The 20,772-nt window shown below is 38.1% G+C and overlaps 1 protein-coding gene across 3 annotated transcripts in view; it reads left to right on the top strand.

Annotated features, from left to right (window-relative positions):
* The first annotated feature begins 345 nt into the window (after positions 1 to 345).
* Positions 346 to 20,772, top strand: part of FAM234A (family with sequence similarity 234 member A) — a 91,474-nt gene continuing 71,047 nt past the window's right edge. For 2 of the 3 annotated variants that reach the window (XM_007499184.3, XM_007499183.3), the window contains exons 1-3: positions 380 to 484; positions 11,540 to 11,649; positions 12,027 to 12,133. Coding sequence is in view for 1 of the 3 variants with exons in the window: in XM_056805761.1 (XP_056661739.1) it covers positions 409 to 484 (76 nt within the window). In the remaining 2 variants the exon portion in view is untranslated. Of the gene's footprint in view, positions 485 to 11,539; positions 11,650 to 12,026; positions 12,134 to 20,772 lie in introns of all 3 variants that reach the window. The other variant, XM_056805761.1, reaches the window with a different exon arrangement.

The following is a 20,772-nucleotide window of genomic DNA, read 5'->3' as shown; positions in this document are numbered from 1 at the left end:
GCAGCTTATACAGGCAGCAGACTAGACTCTAATTAGCCTAAGGATGAGAATTAGTGCAGTGAACCTTTCATGACCTCATGGGAATAGTTCCTCTTCCCAGGTGTTTGTGACCTACCATTCCTGCTGAGCATGCCAAAACATAGTAATCTCAGTTCAAGGCTGCATGAACAGTTCCAAGATTTCCTGGAAAAGGGTTAACTCCCCTGTTCACACTCTGGGGAGGATTGGGGAGGATAGATTGTGTCTCTCGAGAAGAGCTTTAAATCTGGTGTTCTGCTTACAATAAACGTTCATTATCCCTCTTTGATAATGTTCCACTCTTTCTTTTTTGCGACTCCATAGCTGTTCTCCGACAGCTCTAAGCTGTCCCCCGACAGTTCTAAACTGTCCCCTACTGCGACTCTGTAGATGTCCCCAGCAAATCAGGAAGGTCCCGGAACAAAGTTACTTCAGGAATATCAAAGAGGTCAGGATGGAATGCAAGGTAATATATAGCTAACTAGGGATAAGAGATTTAAGTACATGTGAAAGTAAACAACCCTTGAATAACCTGAGTATTGTCCACTCATCACTGACCACACATACCTGTGTCTGTGATAAGGTTTTTTTTTATTGTCAAATAAGAACCTGTATGTGAAAGGAAATAACTTTGTATCTTGTAACCTATATAAACTACCCTGTAATGTCAGTCTGATGCAACTTCCACTAGGGAAGTCTGTCCCAGCTGGTAGATTCTTTATTCTTTATCAATCAATAAAAAATCATTCCAATAATTGAATAATTCCAATAATAGTTCCAATAATTTAATTTTTGGGTGTCTAGACTCATTTTATGAAGTGCCCCACTTCAGATAGATATTGATAGATCAAAATTCTTATGATCACTGTTACTCTCTTTGTAGTAGTAGCAAACAAATGGAAATAAAATGATGTCTACTGATTGGGGAAAAGCTGTACAAACAAAATGTAGACTGTGAATTGTCAATGTGAAATCTGGATACCTCAGTTTTACCCCTGCCCTTTGAGAAACTCCAGTATAAGGCACACCTGTTTTGGGTTGAATTATATAGACCTTAAACTGTTTGAGGGCCCTATTGTAGGTGGGATTAGTTGATATAGTAAAAATGTTGAGTGCCTTTATTTATTTTAGAAGCTTCTCCCATTGTATTAAAGTCCTCTCTCAGGAAGCCCAGCTCTTAGTTTGACCCTTTCCTTTGTAATTGTTATAGTTGACCAGCTCCCTGATACCAATGAGGCTGGCTGCAGACTTCTTCGATGCCTGCTTGCACTTTGTCTATGCATGCTTGCAGTACCTAGTTCTCCAGAGGATATAAACGATTCTCAAGTTTTGCCCCTCTTAGGAGCTGGTATCTAGCATGGTGCCTTCTCCTAGGGATATATCCCTGTGGTCCCCAGGGTGTAGGTCCTGTGTAGATCTTGGCACTGGGCTCTGTGTAGCAGCTGAATATTGGGCCTATCCCTATCCTGATTAAACACTTGGTTTTTCTGACTAATAGTTCTGTGTTTTTACCAAATTAGCAGAATAAGATAGTATATTATTATGCCATAAGAAATAATAGGAGAAATTCAAAGAAGTATGAAAAGACTTGCATAAACTGATGTAAAGAAAGAAGAACCAGGAGAATTATATATATATATGTAGCTCTCTCTGAGGTGAGAGAAGCCACAAGGTAGGAAGATAGAGACAGGATAGAAGTTTTTGATACCACGAGGGAAGTGACGGAGTCCTAATAGAGATATGAGGTGTTCAGGATGAGTCTTTATTAATTATCAATGAGCCACAGCTAAGCTCTGATCAAAGGACCAATTCTGTAGGCTTTTCCAGTCCTGAGATCCATACCACGCAGGTCAGAGAGGTGAATAGAGAAAGATTAAAGATGGAGCTTGGCCAGAGGCCAAGCTCCTGCAAGGACAGCCATCAGGTAGCCTGAAAGAGAAGGAGCGAGCAGAGAGCAGAGGGCAGAGAGCAGAGAGAGAGAAGGCGGAGCCTGCTGGGCTAGATATAGTTTTTGATATGCAAATATACACAGTACATAGGGATGACCCTCATTGGTCAATGACAAGGCGCAGGTGTGGTTTCTCTTAACCAGGTGAGAACAAAGAAACCTGTTTTCCCGCCTAACCTGGGAGAAGCTGGGGTCAAGGGTCAGAGGCCTTCCCAGCCATGAGCACTACTGAGCATGCCCAAGACTGAGCAATCTGCACATACTGTTTTCCCCTTGCCCATAGCCAGGGAGCGGTCTGCTACAATATATATATATATATACACAATTATATGATAATATATACAATATATAATACAAATATACAATGACTTGTTGTTCCATCATTTTTTAGTTGTATTTTACTTTTTGTTACCCTATATGGGGTTTTCTTGGCAAATATACTGGAGTGATTTGCCAATTCATTCTCCAGCTTATCTTGCAAATGACAAAAAAAAAAATGAGGCAAAGAGGGTTGAGTGACTTTCCCAGAGTTACAGAGCTACTAAGTGCCTGAGGCCAAATTTGAACTCAGTTCTTCCCATTTCTAGGACCAGCAATCCATAATTACATTAAAGACAATGGCAAAAGACATCTGGACCTTGCTTACCTTTCATGATATTGCTGTGAAATGCTTGACCAATTTAGGTGTGAGAGAAATGGGGAGTATTTGTTCAATAGTCCCACTGAGTATATTTATATCTTGGGGTAAACTAGTCTAATGGGATTTTGAATCTTATATTTTTTGTATTTGTTCCTGAAGACCTGTTAGTAGTTCATATCATATCCATTTTATGTGGTAGGTGAAATATAAAGCTCTCATATATGATACCCATATTGTATATTGAATCCCTTTTTTTGGAGAGGACCCTATTATCCACATCTGGGAAGACTTAGGCACAAGTAATGTTTAATTAAACTTTGTTTTAGAGACTTTCCCAGAGTTTTACTCAAGGGTAGTACATGATATGAATCAAAGAAAGAAACTGTTATAGGACCAGTTAAACTATGATTACCACAATTCATTCCAAAGTGTGATTTATGGTTTACTTCTTTAGAATTTTGTTAATGAAAGTGCTGTCCTTCCTCTGGGGAATGTAAATGAAATAATATTGCTTTTTATAGGATATTTATGTACATATACACACTTATATGTGACTATATTCATAATTAAGGCTTTTCCCCCCATGTTAGCATTTTTCTATACTAGAAATTTATTTCTCCCTTCCCTGAAAAACCCGAGTTAGTATTCTTATGTATTATCCCAAGGGAAAAAGCTATAAGTACTTTCATAAGTAGGCCTTTAATTCTTACTTGGAAAAAAAACCCCAAATCCTCTTGTACTCTCTTGGAAAACTCTTATTATCCTAAATACCTATGTAGTTTTAAAAAATACATTTTACTATCTTTTATTTTTATATCACCAACTTTTCCCATTGTATCCCAAACCTGTTCCCAAACAGTCAAACTTTATAATAAAGAATTTTTCAAAGCAGAGAAAAAGGCAGGTAGGAAGTCAGTGCATAGAGTGTCCGGCTTGGATTTGGGAGGACCCGGGTTCAAATATGACCTCAGAAACTTCCTAGCTGGGTGACCTTGGACAAGTCACTTAACCCCAGTTGCCTAATCTTACTGCTCTTTTGCTTTGGAACCAATACTTGTATTGATTCTAGGACAGAAGGTAAGAGTTAAAAAAAAAAGTTATTGGTTCAGATTACTTCACTTTGTTACTCTTCACAGGTCTTTTCATGCTTCTCTGTAGTTTTGATATACATGAGCTCTTATTTTTTATTATATTACATTTATGAACCATAATGTATTTAGTTGTTTCCTAATTGAGGGGCATCTACGTTGTTTCTAATTCTTTGCTACTATAAAAAGTGCTGCTGTAAGTATTTTGGCACATATGGAGTTCTGTTTTTTTGTCATTGACCTTCTCAAAGTACTATATATCCCTAACAATAGAATCTCTAGGTCAAAAAGTATGAGCATTTTAGTAATTTTCTTCACGTAATAATAATTCGCTTTCTAGAATACCTAGACCATCTACAAATTCACCAATAATGTATTAGTGTGTTCATCTTTCCATAACTCTTCTAAAATTTACTAGTCCCATCTTTTAATATCTTTGCCAATTTCTCTGCATATGGTAAAATCTCAAAGTTGTTTCAATTTGCATTTTTCTTATCATTAGTCTTTTGGAGTAATATTTCATTTGGCTATTACTAGCAAATTTTTTTTTTTTGGCAACTGGAATATGCTATTTACTGTGTGGCGTTATAAAACAGAGAGGATTTGAGAATATGATGGGTCTGTAGGGAGATGCAGATTCAGAGAAAAGATTCTAGAATGTGGGGGGGAAAGTGTGAGACAGTTAACTGAGGTTGGAGCTGGGTCTTTCTCTAGTTTGACCAGGAAGGACTGACTGTTTTCCCTTGATGGCTGTTTCTACCTTATCTTTTCCATCCTTCTTGCTTCCCTGCTGGCTGGTTGATATCTACAGAGCTTCCTGGGATGATCCTGGGGCCATCTGTCTATAAGATTAAGTTTGGAATTCATCTGGATCCAGGACTTCTCCTGTGTCCTGTCCTGCCTAACTGCCAAATCCCATTACCTTTATTATCATCAAAAGGGGTTTTGGGGGGTTAGTTGCTGGGAGCTATCAGGCCACGATTTTTTTATATAATCACTCATGGAAACCAGGAAGTCACAAAGTGACTCCTTGGCAGGATGGAATTGCCCACTCAGCCCTCTCTGTATGACTTCTGTCATCAACATCCTTAACTAATGGAATTGACATGATTGTTGTCCTCTCCCTAGTCTCAGAAAAGGTAATATTAGAGCAAAATGCTTGTACATTTCCGCCCAAAATATCACCAAAAGATCAGACTCTCAAAACCAAACCCAAAAGACCATGTTAACTTTTGCTTAGGTATATAATTCCCAGCAAAAGCTGTGCTCCCAAGTTGTACCCAGAAAATCCCCTGTTCCACTGTACAGAAACTTATTCTCCTAAGCCAGTACATAAATCATTCACAGGAAAGACCTGTACAAAATGCTTTGGTAATCCATGTTTCATCATGCCTCAGTGACTTGATTTTACCAACCAAAACCCTCCTTGAAAAACTCCCTAACAAACCCTGAAAAATGATCAGCCTAATGTTAAATCTGAATTGTGTTTTCAGTACCCCTTTGATCTCTCAATTTCACAGCTATGATTGTTAATTGTCTTTAGGATATCTGATTGATTGTTTTATTAAAAATAATAAGTGATTTTCCTTGATTGTAAGCTCAAAGCTCCTCTCAGATTAATGAGAAAATTAAGCCAACTGTGATGAAATCATTTATCTCATGTAGAACCTTTGTGTATCCTGTGAGAATCAATAGTTATCATATAAATATATAGAATGATCTCAGAATGTAAATCAAACAATTTGCTAAAAGTTAATGTATCACTTATCTAATTATCTTTACTTGAACATGTATGTTGAATAATATAACTGTGTGCCAAGAAAATGGGTATAAAAGTAAAGGCTAAACCTGGGCATGGCAAAGCAGTCACTTCATGCAGAGCCTTGCCCCTGGCAGATACACACATACAGCTGCCTTCCATCTCTCATTTCCACCTAGCTGTTCCACCTTCCAAGTACCCTCTGGATCTGTGGGCTCGGCTGGATCCGAGACCACAGGAGTTAGTGTAGGTTCATTTATATTAGGGTCTGGAGTCTTTAGATAAGATAAGGATTAGTGTAGTTTAAATCTGTGAAGAGGATATTTAGATCTGGGGGTGGGGGTGGGGGTAGGCATTTGACATTAGCTTAGAATTATCCAAATACCCTTTTCACTTTCCCTAGTTTAATAAATCCAACATCTGTCCCTGTTATTTAGTGGTCTGTGTTTGTTGCCTGGACTGGAGCTGTTAGCCTGCCAGTCCACATTTGGCCTTTTCAAAACAGTTATCCTTCTGATACTGACCTATAATTAAACATCTAATCCCATTCCCCAAACCACCCTCCATTACAGTGGTACAAAATGATGAATATGATAAATCCAGATGCACAGAAAAATCTAGATCTATGATGGCAAATCTATGGCACATGTGCCAAAAAGGGCACACAGAATCCCTCTTGTGGGCACACCTGCAGTCACTGGGCAGAGTTTGTTCCTAGAAAGCCAAAGGGACTCAGGGTGGAGCTGTTCCCTTCTCCTTCTCCATGCACCTGAGGACATTCCTCACTTCACCCACCCTTCTGTCCAGCCACCCAGTGGGAATGCTTCTTCTTTCCCCAGTCTGGAGTAAGGAGGGGCTAAGGGGGTGGGGCTTGGCCCTCAGTCTGGGGTAGCATGGGGGTGGGGCCCAGTACTCCAATTCTAAAAGGTTTGCCATTACTGATCTAGATGAATTGATGCTGATGGAAGGAAGCAAAACCAAGAAAATGATATAAACAGTGATCACAATAATAGAAATGGAAAGATTATCCACAAAAAATTCTAAAATGAATGTTACAAAATTATAAAAAAAGTCTGACTTGAAAGAAGAACTATGAGAAAACATCTCCACTTTACCCCTTTGAAGAAGTAGAAGGTCCAATAGAGTGGTACAGATTTTTTCAAGGTATTGAGCAGTCATGCTGATTTCCTTGTCTTTTTGTTTTTTATTTTTGTCTTTAAAAATATTTGTTATATGGGATGACTCTCTGAGAGGGTGAGGAGAGTTACAGGGGGAAATTATGATATCAAAACAAATAACTTCAATAAAAATGATTTTTTTTATAAAGTAGAAATGAACATTTAATAGCATTTTCACTTTAAACTATTTTATAAAGGAATAATCTTTGAACTACTTAGTACTAGTTTAAAAGTGGAAAAATAGCTCAATAAAACACTAGACAAGAAAGAATCAGAAATATGTTGGAAAAGCCCTAATATACAAATGTCTGAGAAAATACTCCATATTTGACAAAAATTGCTGGGAAAATTGGAAATCAATTAAATGTAGTTTTGATTGATTCTCATTCCTTTTGTTTTTGCCTCTAAAATCAATCTCCTGTATAGGAAACAAATATAACTTCACAGATACATGTTTGGGTACAACCTCTACCAGAGTACCTGAGATTATAAAATTATCCTTGTAAACTTGTAACCAAACTCATATTGGGAAATAGTCCCATATATATCTAATTGACTCTATAAATTACTGTACCCAAACATAGATCTAGAAGCAGAAGTAATAGATAATCTCTTGGTCCCTACCAATTATTGGGGTCCGGTATTCGCCCACCACCAAGGAAGACCCGTAGACAATGCAATCAGGCAAAAGGGTCATTTATTGTACTGGTGCGCACCAGTGGAAACTCAAACTTCAGAGTTCCCAGTTCCCTCCTGAAGACTCGGCCTTAAATACTCTTTAGCATGTATGGCCCCCTCTCCTTCCAGTCCTTTATCTGTTGCATACCATTGTTGGAACGTTGCTGGTATACTATTCTTGGAACCTTGACATTTTTATGTTACAGGGTCTTCCTGGCCTCTAAGTTCTTATCTGGTACCCACTGCAGCTGGGATCTTGGCATATTTGTGGTTCTGAACTTCCAAGGCCAGGCAGCTTTCCTGCTCAGGCCTCCCTCACAATCACCAGCCTAGGAAACCTGAACTTCTAAGAACCTCTAAGAGGGATCATACCAAATACCTCAAAGATGGAACTTTTGGTGTACAAAAAAGAAAACTGGGAAGCTAATTTTAAAGAGGATGTTACACACCCAAATCCCTACCTCTGGATACAGATTTGGAGAAACACAGTATCTCACAAAAACATTCTCTAAATAAATATCCTATGAACACAGATCTTCTGTGTGAGGTTTCTACTATAAAGGTAAAATTTAATGGTTGGTCTTAAATTACATGAAATAGTGTGGTCCCGAAATTATTATATCTCAAGTCAGAAGTTTATTTTCCAAAATAGAAGGGAAACAATAAAGTAGAGAAATGTGAAAGAGGTTAGAGAAAATACCTAAAGTAGTCCTCAGCCAGGAGGGCTGGTAGTAACAATTATACAATCCCACCTATAAGATGGTAATTTTACTGTTACAAAAGGTTTGTAAAATATCAAATTGTTTTAGCTGCTCCTCCCTGGCCTAAGGGCAAGATGGCTACCCTAAGGCCTGGAGCTCTAGCAAGCTGATCTGACTTCTCTTAAACAAACAATAGTTTTATTAAAGCAGATAAGTAGGAGCTTGGGAAAGATAGCTTGGGCTAGGAAGTTCCCTAAGCTTTTAAACTCCATCTGTCCCAGATCCCTCTGATTCACAAGGATCTCTTCAGCCTCCAGCAAAGCTGGAGCTGCACTAACTTCCTCTCAACCTCTTTTCCAATATTTCTAACTACCTAGGCTATGCCCACCAACAAAAGACTTTGATGAAGTACAAATCTAGTAGTTGGATAAGGAACTAGTGACCAGACAAATCAGGTCACCACAAGTTTAGGTTATTGATAGCAGAGGTAAAGTAGCACACCTGAAGATATCGAGATGGTATTTTGTAGTCTTCACAGGAGTTCAAAGACATCTGTGGGATGAAGGAATTGCTGGCTGAAGCTCACAGGACAACAGGACCCAAAGTAGGATGTCTGAGGTCTGGAGTAGAGAGAGCTAAGTCTAACCTCTGTGACTGTCTCCCTACTCTCTCCCTCTCCTTCCCCCTTCCTCCTGGCTGTCCATAAACTGTACCAGAATTCCAAATTTTCCTCCTGCATTCTGTCCCTTGCCTTCCAAGGCAAATCTGTTTGTTTGTTTTTTTCCTCACTCTTCCACACAGCACCTTTTCTGCATTCCAATATTCCTATCATTCACCGTTGAGGAGGGTGTTGCAATTCCTATGACAATTATACACTATTTTCCCCTAGTCAAAGGCAAATATTGAATTATTACATTATCCCTAATTTGGAGAAGTCTGATGCTAAAATGAAAAAGCCCACATAGAACAATACTACAGTGAGTAGCCTTGATTTACTGACCAGGGTTGAACCTGGTCTTTGGAGGACTTTGAGCCACACATCACAGATATAATGCTGGCCACAACCTCATTGCCTTTGGGCAGAATTGGTTTTGCTGTAGAGAAATTGACCCAAATAAACCTTTTCTACAATGGGTAATGGGTAGCACAAGTGTAGTTGTTTAGGTATCCTGGAAAATCTTTAGGTATTTCTGTATTCTGATGAAGTGAGAATTCAATAGAACAGCTACTCGATTTGTGTCTATACTTTTCTTTCCCTAAAACCCAAAAGCATCTTGAATACTGTGGCTGTTCTTGGTATCTACTACATAGGAGCGATTCAATTCTGAGGAAAAAAAGAGTAGGTCTAAGACAAAATAGTTTCTCTACAACCCATTCTGTATTCTGTGATTGCTTTTCATCAACCTAGTCCATCTAATGGTGTGTGTTTGAGAGCTAGAAATGTTATTGAAAATTATAGAACGTAATTATTTTTTAATTTATATTTTATTTTTAATTTTTTTGAACAGAAAATTTTATTTAATTAATTTAGAATATTTTTCCATGGTTACATTTTCCCTCCCTTTCCCTGTAGCTAATGCTCAATTACACTGGGTTTTACATGTGTCATTGATCAAGACCCATTTCCATATTATTAATATTTGCATTAGGGGGGATCATTTAGAGTCTACATCTCCAATCATATCCCCATCAACCCAGGTGATCAAGCAGTTGTTTTTCTTCTGTGTTTCTATTCCCACAGTTATTTCTCTGCATGTGGATAGCGTTCCTTTTCATAAGTCCCTCAGAATTGTCCTGGATCATTGCATTGCTGCTAGTAGAGAAGTCCGTTACATTCTATTGTACCACAGTGTATCCATCTCTGTGTATAATGTTCTCCTGGTTCTGATCTTTTCACTGCATCATTCCTGGAGGTCATTCCAGTTCGCATGCAATTCTTCCAGTTTATTATTCCTTTGAGCACAATAGTATTCTATCACTAATAGATACCACAATTTGTTCAGCCATTCCCCAATTGGAGGGCATTCCCTCATTTTCCAATTTTTTGCCACCACAAATGGTGCGGCTATGAATATTCTTGTACATGTATTTTTCCTTATTATCTCTTTGGGGTACAAACCCAGCAGTGCTATGGCTAAATCAAAGGGCGGTGAATTTCAAAACTACTCCACCCTATTCAGACCATTCTTTAGAAGATAGGATTTAGCTATTTCCTGATCAATTACAATAGAGATACTTGGAATAACAGAATCAGGTCTTGGAAACTACAATCTCCACCCTACTCAGGGTAACAAGATTAGGCAGGGCTGCAGCAAAACTCAAGATTTAATTATTTGAGAATATGGCCTTCAACAGACATGTGCAAAAAAGGACAGACCTCTGGGCGGTCCTAGGTCAAGCTAGAGCCACTATTAGCACATGTGAGACAGGAAGTGAGGTAGGGAACAGCCTCTGGAGTGCTCAGGACTTCCTGTGAGGAGGGGGAGTCAGTTGGAGGCTGGTGCTTGGAGTTGAAGGAGCCCATGAACTGTTTTTCTCCAGTTTGGTCACATGAGTGATAGGGACTTATCTCATTCCTTGCCTTGGCTATCCAGGGCCTTGGGCCTGCTTTGGCTCAGCCTGAGCAGAGTGGGTATTTAAACCCTCTTTCCTTCTTTCCCCTTCCCCCCCTCATTTTCTCTCTCCCCCTCTAATACTTTCTTCCTCCTGTTTGTAATTAAAACACCATAAAAAAAATTGGCAGCTGACATGAGTGTTTCATTTAGGAATTACATAGCTGAATTCCTTGGCACCTTAAATTAATATATATCAGTCTTTTAAAGTGATTTCAACATCACAGGGCAGACAGGCTTTTAGCGCCCTTTGGGCATAGTAGAACATAATTCTTAAATTATCCTTTTTATGTGCAAGATAGATTAGAATGGGAAGAAAAGCAGGAAAATGTGCTATTTTACTAATCAGGGGCTGAGAATAAAGGGTCTGTGGTAATATGGAACTGTTTTGGAGAACATCCTCAACAATATCTTTAAAAATTCTATATACTTTACATACTCTCAAAATCAAGGGAAAGAGAAGACTATTTCTTTGATTTTCCTGCATATTTGCCATGTACCAGGATAGAATTTTAGTCAGAGACCAGGGGTGGAAGAGACTTTAGATATCTTAGTTACATAGGGGCCCAGATTTAAAGCTGAAGGGAATTCAGAGATCATTTAGTCCAATCCCATTATTTTATAGATAAAGACACTGGATGGCCCAGCAAATAAAGGGCTAGATCTGGAATCAGGAAGTTTTTATTATATTTTTATAATATTTACTATATTTAAGTAACAGTTCGGAACTAAATTCAGGGCCTCTGACTGCCTAATCCAATGCTCTTTTCAACCCCTTCATTTTCAAAATGGGAAACTGAGGCCCTAAGAAAGGGAAAGGAGTAACCAGCTCTTTCCACTACATCACTCTCCCCCTTTTGAGGCAAGATCTTGGGCATCTCTCATAGGACAGGAAAATGTATTCTCTTTGTTCACAGAATTTTTGAGTTGGAAAAGAATCCAGGAATCATTTCCCCATTCTTGTACAGTGAAGGAAATTCGAGATTTCCTGAGTGAGGAAGTGAGTAGCACATGGTAAGGATGGTAGGTAAGTGCTGGATTCCCAAGTTCAGCGCCCTTTCAACTACACCAGGCTTTGACTGTTTACTGCTGTCGCAGTCTGGATTTTAGGTGAGGCTTCACCTGAAGTCATAGCCTCTTTGGCTTGACCCTCCCATGGCCCCAGAGCGAGTTCCACTTGTCCAGGGGGGTAATAGGGAAAGAATGGGAAAAACGCCCTAGCCCCACCCTAAGGCGGGATAGAGACAAGGCCACGCTCACAGTGTCACCCTGAGATTGAGTTGGGGGACGGGGGGTCGTCGCGCACTAGCCACAAAGGCGCCGCGTAGTTACCGTTGCTAGACTGTCATCGGACACCTGCGGAGCGCGCGTGGTCCACGGCATATTCCCTCTTTTTTCCTGAAGGGCAGGGCTTGAGGCGGAAGTGACGCTAAGTCGGGCGGGGCAGGGAGAACGACCTGCCCCGGCTCGGGGCTAGGGTTTACGGACCGGCGAACTCGATCTGTCGGCAGGTGAGTAAACCTCCGACCTCTCTCTAGTCTTTCCCCTGCTCCTACCACCTCCGCCTACCTCCCTGCCCCTTGCCTTTAGCTCCTATTTCTACTCAAGGTGTCTTCTTGTGTCCCCTCCCCCCGCGTCCCTTCGTCTCCTTTCCCTCTGGACTCCTGGGGTTCCTGAGTGTCCCCTTCTCCCTCCCTCTCCCCCCAGCCTCCGAAGTCCTCTGCTCTGCCTACCCTCTCCCTGCTCTCCCAGGGTCCTGGGGCCTTCGTGGTCCAAATCTTCTCAGCTGTCCCCCACCCGGAGGTCAAGTCCCGCGCAACAGTTTTCGGTTCGGTAGTGAACTCTCCCCGGGCTCCCACCTGTAGGCTCCCCAAGACCGATTTCTTAATTCTCCAGCCCCCTGAGTCCCTTCCTTCTCTATATCTCCTGCCAGGCTCGGAGGGGGTGGAGGGATGGGGTAGCAAGAGAAGAAATGGGGCTTGTGAGGTCTTCCCTACTCCAGGGATCTCCCACGGAGGAACTCTGCCACTTTCCCCCTGTACCCCTCCCGTGACTCATCCCAACTCCGTTGCTCCTTGAGTCGTGGAGGGGACTGCTCTCACATTTCCTAGAGTGATCATTATTTTCTCTTTAAAAAAAAAATACAAGTGTATGTATTTATAGATGTATAGACACATATATTTCTGTGCCTTTTGAGTATTAGATCCAATTTATTAGATCACCTGTGTATTTTCCACAAGCGGCAACGTCCATAGGAAATGTTTATTCTCCTTACCTTTTTCTGCAATCTTGCCCAACCTAGATTCATGTCTACTGTTTCGCTAACTCAAAGCTAGATCATTTGGGTATTATGCATTGGTTATAAGATTGATTTCAATTTTTCTAGCTGCTTAAAGGGATAGTTTTGATGTTTACGGGGGATACTTGGTAATGTACCTTTTCTGAGCGTTTTGTGGGATGGAACTTGTTTTAGATACTCTGTTAATTTTCTAAGTTCTGTTTTACACGAAATACTTATATTAAAGGTTTAAAAAACCTAAATTCTTTGCAATGAATTAAGTTATTAACTCATCTTTTGCAAGACAGATTAGTATTGGTACCAAAAAGTATTTGCAAATTTTGAGATGCTTGTAGAGAAATATTTTCATTCCCTACTAGAATATGGACATCTTTTTAAGAATCTTCTCTTCCTCCAACCTCCCTGTCCCCCTTTTCCCTGTAGCTAAAACTTTATGAAGAAGATGAATATTTGATTTAAAATAAAGGTAGGTGAAGATGGAATTGTAGGAAGAATAATGTGTTTTAAAATCTGGAATAGAAGGAAACCTGTCCAAGCTCCTTTCTTTCTTTTTTTTTTAGATTCAAACATTATTTTATTTGGTCATTTTCAAACATTATTCATTGGAAACAAAGATCATTTTCTTTTCCTCCCCCCCTCCCGCCACCCCTCCCATAGCTGAAGCACAATTCCACTGGGTATCACGTGTCCTTGATCCGAACCCATTTCCATGTTGTCCAAGCTCCTTTCAGAGTAAATCATATAACTTTATTCTGTGTAAAAGTGTCTCGTCTGAAACATCTTAATTCTTTGCTCTTTCCATAGACTTTCTTATTCTAAAAGACTTGAAGATATAGTGATGAAAGTGTACCATATAAAAATAGACTCAGATAGTTATTGCAATAGTGACTCATGAATAAGTGATATAAAACCTTTACTTGCATTAAGATATCAGCACATTAAACTTTACAGCTCATTTGAAAGATGGATTTTCCCTTACTCCCTGTAATAAAAGCATTTGATGTAGAAGGGAAGTGATATATTTTAGGGTAGAAAGATCAATGGGACTCAGGAAACATGGGATCTAGTCCTAGGTCTGATTAAATGTATGTAATCAAAAGGCTAAATGCAGAAAAATATTAATATTATACTTTGTATTTTAAGTACAAGTCTGACAAACTCTTTTTTTATTAACTTAACATTCTAAATCCAGGCATTAATAGAAATGTCCAAGTTGACATAGTCTTTCATTCAGACATTTCTCTCCCTCCCTAACATTTAGAGGAATCTCCAACAAAGAAAAGGTGACATTATGTTAAAATTTGAGTTTGGAATCAATTCCAGAACAAATTACTTAATCTTCAACTTCCACTACTCCATTCCTTCCTTGACTCATTATCTGAAAGGACTTCTAAACTATTATCAATTTCTTAATCCTTTCTGAATCAAGAAGACACCTCCCATAAATGGGTCCATTATTATACTTTTTTTTCTTTAATTAAAAAAACATTTTTACCAGGCCTAGAGACGGGAGGTCCTAGGTTCAAATCCGGCCTCAGCCACTTCCTAGCTGTGTGACCCTGGGCAAGTCACCTGACCCACATTGCCTAGCCCTTACCACTCTTCTGCCTTGGAGCCAATACACAGTATTGACTCCAAGACGGAAGGTAAGGGTTTAAAAAAAAAAAAACCCAACATTTTTAACCCTTACCTTCTGTCTTGGAATCAATACTCTGTATTGGTTCCAAGGCAGAAAAAGAGTGGTAAGGGCTAGGCAATGGGGGTCAAGTGACTTGCCCAGGGTCACACAGCTAGGAAGTGTCTGAGGCAAGATTTGAACCTAGGATCTCGGGTCTCCAGGCCTGACTCTCAGTCCACTGAGCCACCCAGCTGCTCCCTGTTATACCTTTTTGAGATTAGAGAAAGCAATGATTTTAATTAAACTAAGAGCTACTTTTTAGCCTAAATTTTTTATCCACCTATAAACCCATTTCCTGAACTTTATTGTTTTTGAGTCTCCAACTACTTTCCTAAAGGAAAAAATCTGGAAAGGGTTTTATATTGTAGGAAATATTTTCTTAATATTTTCATTTGATGAATAATATGGATATAGGTTTTGAGTGATAATATATATATATATAGCCCAGTGGAATTGCTTGTCAACTCCGGGAGGGAGGGAGGAAGACAACACGAATCATGCAACCATGAAAAAAAATTAAATTAAATTAAAATTAATTTATTTTATTAATTAAAATGAAAAAGCATTTTCATTTGAACTAAAGAAGTATGTTTTTTATGTTCTTCCACAGGTTATCTCTGGTTATTAATATCTAAGCATACTTGGTTTTGATTTTTTAAAAACATTTTATAGTTTGGTTATATAAGTTATTATAGTGATTGACTTGATAAATAGTAGGCAAGAAGTTGGGAATTAGAAATGAAAGTGGTTGAGGGCATTTGAGTAATGGGTTAGGAAATTTCTAGGAGATAAAAAGAAAAAAAACACGTTATTCTTTCTTATTTTTATGATCATGGAAACTACTCACAAAACCTATAACTTCAGAGTGCCAGGCCTAGAGTCAGGAAGATCTGAGTTAGAATGTGGCTCCTGACACTACCTGTGTGCCTACTTAACCTTTCTTTGCCTCAATTTCTTCATCTGTAAATGAAGATAATAATAGCACCTATGTCCTAGGGTAGTTGTGAAGATCAAATGAGATAATAATTGTAAAGCACTTAACACAATTCCTGGCACATAGTATATAAATGCATAATTATATTATGTGTAGTATATTATTATCAATGATATTAACAGCTGGTTTTGCCAGTCAAAAGGGCTTTCCTCATAACATCTCTGTGGGGAAAGCAGAACAAAGATTATTATTTATTTTTTACAGAGGAAGACAAAAGATCACATAGGTGTAAGGAGTTATCTGAGGGATATAAGTTGAGATGGTAGATAGAATTTAAACTTTTTAAGGCCTAGGCCTCTATCATTTTTATGTTTATATTTCCAGTACCTAGCACCGTGCCTTACCCTGAGTAGGTGGCTAATGTTAGTTGAACTGATTTAATATAAGTAAACAACAAATGTAAATAGATCAAAAAGTGGAATAGCCAGATATTCCTTAAGACATTTGTACAGAAGATAATCAGCTTTAGAATTTGATATTTTATGAGAAAATTCTGTGTAAGATTATATCATACAATTTAGAGGTTTACCTTTAAGTGTGACTCCTTCATATCCCCTGCCTTGTGATTGGCTTCATAAAGTTGTACCAGAAAGGTATGCATTAAAAAAAGAAAAACAAAAACCTTTACCTTCAGTCTTAGAATTGAAAATATACTGGTTGCAAGGCACAAGAGAGGTCAGTAGGCCTTTGGTGTTAAATGACTTGCCCAGGGTCACACAGCTAGAAAGTGTTAGAGGTCAGTCGGTATGTATTTTTAAACAGTTCAGTTTCCATTGTTCTGTACCTGCCTTCTTTTTCCTCTTCTAGGTCATAGTCTCCACTCTCATTTCATCCAGTTCATACTACTGGAAGTAATCTTGTACTTTTTCTTAGAAGAGTAATCCAACTAACAGTGACATTTGGGGGCAAGATTTAGTAGCTGAATGAAACCTGATCTTTAAAGATGGTATCAAGCCCTTACTTATGCCCTACTTTGATAATTACTTTTAAAATCAGCCTGTTTGGAGCCTTAGTGACTAGGTGACCTTTTTCTCCATTAACAAAGTGCTTTTGCTAACTGGGAAACAAGATACTACTGTTAATCTGTAACCTTAGGATTTCCCTGAAGACTTTCTCCATTAAAAAGGCCATAAAAAAAACATCCAAAGTATAACTCATGTACTTCCTTCAAACAGCTGTCACCTGCTTTTTATTTATATGTGGACACTTCTTTTCTTGTGCAAATGAAGCTTGATTTGAAAAGACACTAGATGTTTCTTCTAAGTGGAATAGAGGGATGCTCTGCTCAAGGGCAGATTGCTAGGTATAGTAGAAAGAGTGCTAGCCACATGTATAACCTGGATCAAATTGCTTATTATCTTAGGGAAGGAAGAGAATTGAGATCTCAAAATTTTGGAAATGTATATTAAATGTGTATTTTTAAAATTGTTATTATATGTAAGTAGGAAAATAAAATAGTATTAAGGAAAGAAAAAGAAAAAAGAAGTCTAGGAGTCAGAAGGCCACAGTTCAAAATACCCCACTGATACTTACTGCCTCCTATATGACCTTAGACATGTCTAATTCCCCTAGTCCTTGGTTTCTTCATGTGTAAAATGAGAGAGTTGAACCAAATAAATTGCCTCTGAAGAAACTTTCATGTCTTCCAAGCTGTGATCTGTGAAAGGGCTGAGAACCCCATACTGAAGTAGAATGTATTAGAAAAGCCTGAAACTAGCTATTTGCAAACAACAGAGAAATGGGAGGCAAAGAATTTTAAATTTTGGACTTGGAGTCTGGAAAGTCCTGCATTGATTTTCCACCTCCAATATTTATTAATTATGTGTTTGAGCAAGTTAGTTACTCTCTCTGAGTCCTTAGAAGGGCCAAGAACTCTCTGAGTTTTCATAGTACTGCTCTCCCTTGGTTTTCCTTTACTTGATTATCACTTGTTATATACTCCCTAATTGTGAGTATATTCCTAGGCTCTGTATCCTAGATTTTCTCTTCTCTCTGTAGATGCTCATTTGGTTATCTCATCAGCTACCATGAATTTAATTAACATTCTTAGAAAAATGACTCCTGGATTTATATATCAAATAATGGCCTCCTAAACTCCAGTCACAAAGTAGCCTATTAGACATTTCAAACTAAATGTCCCATAGGCATTGCACAATTAACATCCAAAGTATAACTCATCTTTCTCTTCAAGAGAAGATCCTTTTCCTGAACTGATTATTTCTGTCAAGGCTACCACTATCCTTCTAGTCACCAAGGTTCAGAATCTCAATATATTCTTGACTTCTCATTCTCCCTCACCCCATTCATCCCAATTGTCAAATCTTTGTTAATTTGATTTTTACCTTCATAGCATCACATCTTTCCCCTTTTTTACTCACATTGCTGCCCTTCCTGGTTGAAGCTGACATCACATCTTATTTGAATTATTGCAGCTGCCTCCTAATTGGCCCCTCTTCCATCTCTAAGATACCTTAGTTTCAGTTCCTGCATGTGATCTTTCCTATCACTTCTTGATCCAGGTTCATATTTCATCTCCCTATGTCCGCCATTGTATGTAATATATTCCTATGTGTTGTCTTCTCTAATAGAATTTATGATACTTCAGGGTAGGGACTCATCTTTTTGTATCCCAGAACCTAGCACAGTGCTTGTCACATAATAGGTGCTTAGTAAATGTTTGATAATTCTGTATAAATGGGAGCTGTTGTTTATTTTATGAGGACATCTTTTAGGGCTAATCATCTCATCATAGATATTAAAAAATCCAAACTGCTGCTTTTAATTTATGAGAGGAGACTTGACAAACACTTTCAATTCATTATTTCATTTGATCTTCACAACAACCCTATGAAGGATGTACTACTAAAATTATACATTTTACAGATATGGAAATCAATTCTCAAAATAAGTGACCTTGGCTAAGTAATTTTAGCCTCTCTAGGTCTTTTTCCATTTCCATATCTGTAAAATGAAAGGAATGCATTAGAATCTCGTCATAAGATGATCTCTTAAGAATTTTTCCAGCTCGAAATCCATGATTCTATAACATTTATTTCCAAAGACTGTGTCCCAAGACTAGCCTTCACTCTCCAGCTTCTTGGAATTCTGTGTTTCCTTCAGTGCTTGGATCTAGTGTCACCTTCTACACGGAACCTTTCCTGATCTCCTCTCTAGCTTCCACCAGCCCATAAAGCTTGCAAATATTCTGCATATATATCTGTTTATTAATTAAATTGTTGCTGTGTGCTAGGAGCTGTGTCAAATGCTGAGAAAATGAAGACAAACTAAGCAAAAATAGGCACTGTCCACAAAGAGCTTACATTTTATCAGTAGAAACAATATCTACATACAAAACATAGGGAGGGTAAGCTTAGGGGAAAGGCACCTCTAACCCCAGCAGGGACCAGGAAAGACCTCATAGAGAAGATGAATTAGAGATATTCTTGAAAGCAAGCCTTCTATATGCTTATATATGTTGCCTTTCCCATAGAATGTAAGGTCCATGAGGACAAGGACTGTTTTGTTTTTGGCTTTCTGTTCCCTGTACCCAATGATACTGGGTTCATAATAGTACATACTTTTAGTGATTGATTTACATAAATATTTCTATCTCTTATTCAGTCAAAGGTCCTTGGGTACAGGAACTCTGTCTTATTTCTTCTTTTTTGTGTTGTATTTTCCCCACCTTACAATATAATGCTATGAATATAGTAAGCAAATAATAAATATTTGCTGAATATTTTTGGCCATCAATAAACTTTATTTTCTTTCTCCTTTCTTTACTCTTACCCCCATTTTCCCTATTCCATTTTTTTTATTCTTAGTAGTCATTACTTGTTATATTTCCTTTCTTACAGACAAAAAAAAAAAAAGCAGTTACAAAGTCATATCTCATGGATTCACCTTGCTATACATATTTACCTGCCAGAAAAAGAGAGGGAAGGGAGTTTTTAGAGGAGAAAACAAGTTTGGTAGGTTTTGAACCTGTGAAATGTCCTTCTTGGCATTGGGCTTTGCAGTTTTATTACCTCTTAATGTCCTTTGAAATGTTAACTTTATCTAAGGACCACTAAAACATTATTTGAGTTTCTTCATAGAAGTAGAAATCTAATTTAGTGTAGGAGTTCTACTTATTTGGAATAGGGAGGATCAAGGTGTACGGGAATATAGACAGGAAAGAAAATAAGTTTATAAATAACTAAGAATAATTAAAAGGTATTCTTACCTTTTAGAGAGGGAAAATGTGAACCATCCTATAATTCAATAAATATTTGTACCATCATAGTTTTATATCTGTTATATGCATAGGATTGTGCTGAGAGCTAGGGAAGATACAAAGATAAACAAGAAAGAAGACAATCCCCTCACTCAAGGATTTTACAGTTGAGTAGGGGATGGAAATGCCTGTGCAAATGAATCATTTGCTATTACATACCTGGCATCATGATGGTTGCTGGGGATAGAAAGACAAAAAAGAAACAGGTTGGTTTTTCTCTCTAGACAATATTAAAAAGTTAAACTTCTCAAACTACTTGGTTTTAAAAATGAAGAACAGAGAACTTCCCATAAGGAACCATCTACTAATGCAGACTAGCATCTTTTCTGCCTCTTGGGTTGTTAAAGTATTTACAGGTAAGTAACTTGTCTAGGATCATATAGACAGTATGTATCAGAGATAGCACTTGAATCCAAGTCAGTACTCTTACCATTTCAAAAGCATTACATAAAAAATTATATTTCAGGTTTGGGGAGTATAGTGGAAGGGAAAAAGGTAAATGCTGATCAGAAGAGAAGAGAGGCAGAAAAAGAAGGACTAGAAGCCTAATACATTTTATGGAATGGGAAGTATCCAAAAATTCTGACATTTTAGAAAACTTTTTTCTTATTTTTTTAAAATTTTATTTAATTGATTAAGATAATTTTCCCATAGTTATATGATTTATGTTCTTTCCCTTCCTTCCTCCCATCCCCCTCCCATTGCCAAGAGCAATTCCACTGGATTTGACATGTGTCATTGATCAAGACCTATTTCCATATTATTGATATTTGCACTAGGGCAATTGTTTTGTTTTAGTAAATTCTTAAGACTTATTATTCTTTGGGTTTCAAGCAATATAAAGTCTTATTTTCTCCTGGAATATTAATTAGAAGTTTAACCACCATTTTATAGCTCTTTAGT

This window comes from Monodelphis domestica, chromosome 7, assembly GCF_027887165.1.
Source record: "Monodelphis domestica isolate mMonDom1 chromosome 7, mMonDom1.pri, whole genome shotgun sequence".
Taxonomy (NCBI): Eukaryota; Metazoa; Chordata; class Mammalia; order Didelphimorphia; family Didelphidae; genus Monodelphis; species Monodelphis domestica.
The sequence above is the reverse complement of the archived record's forward strand: the minus strand, read 5'-3'. Positions and strand labels throughout refer to the sequence as shown.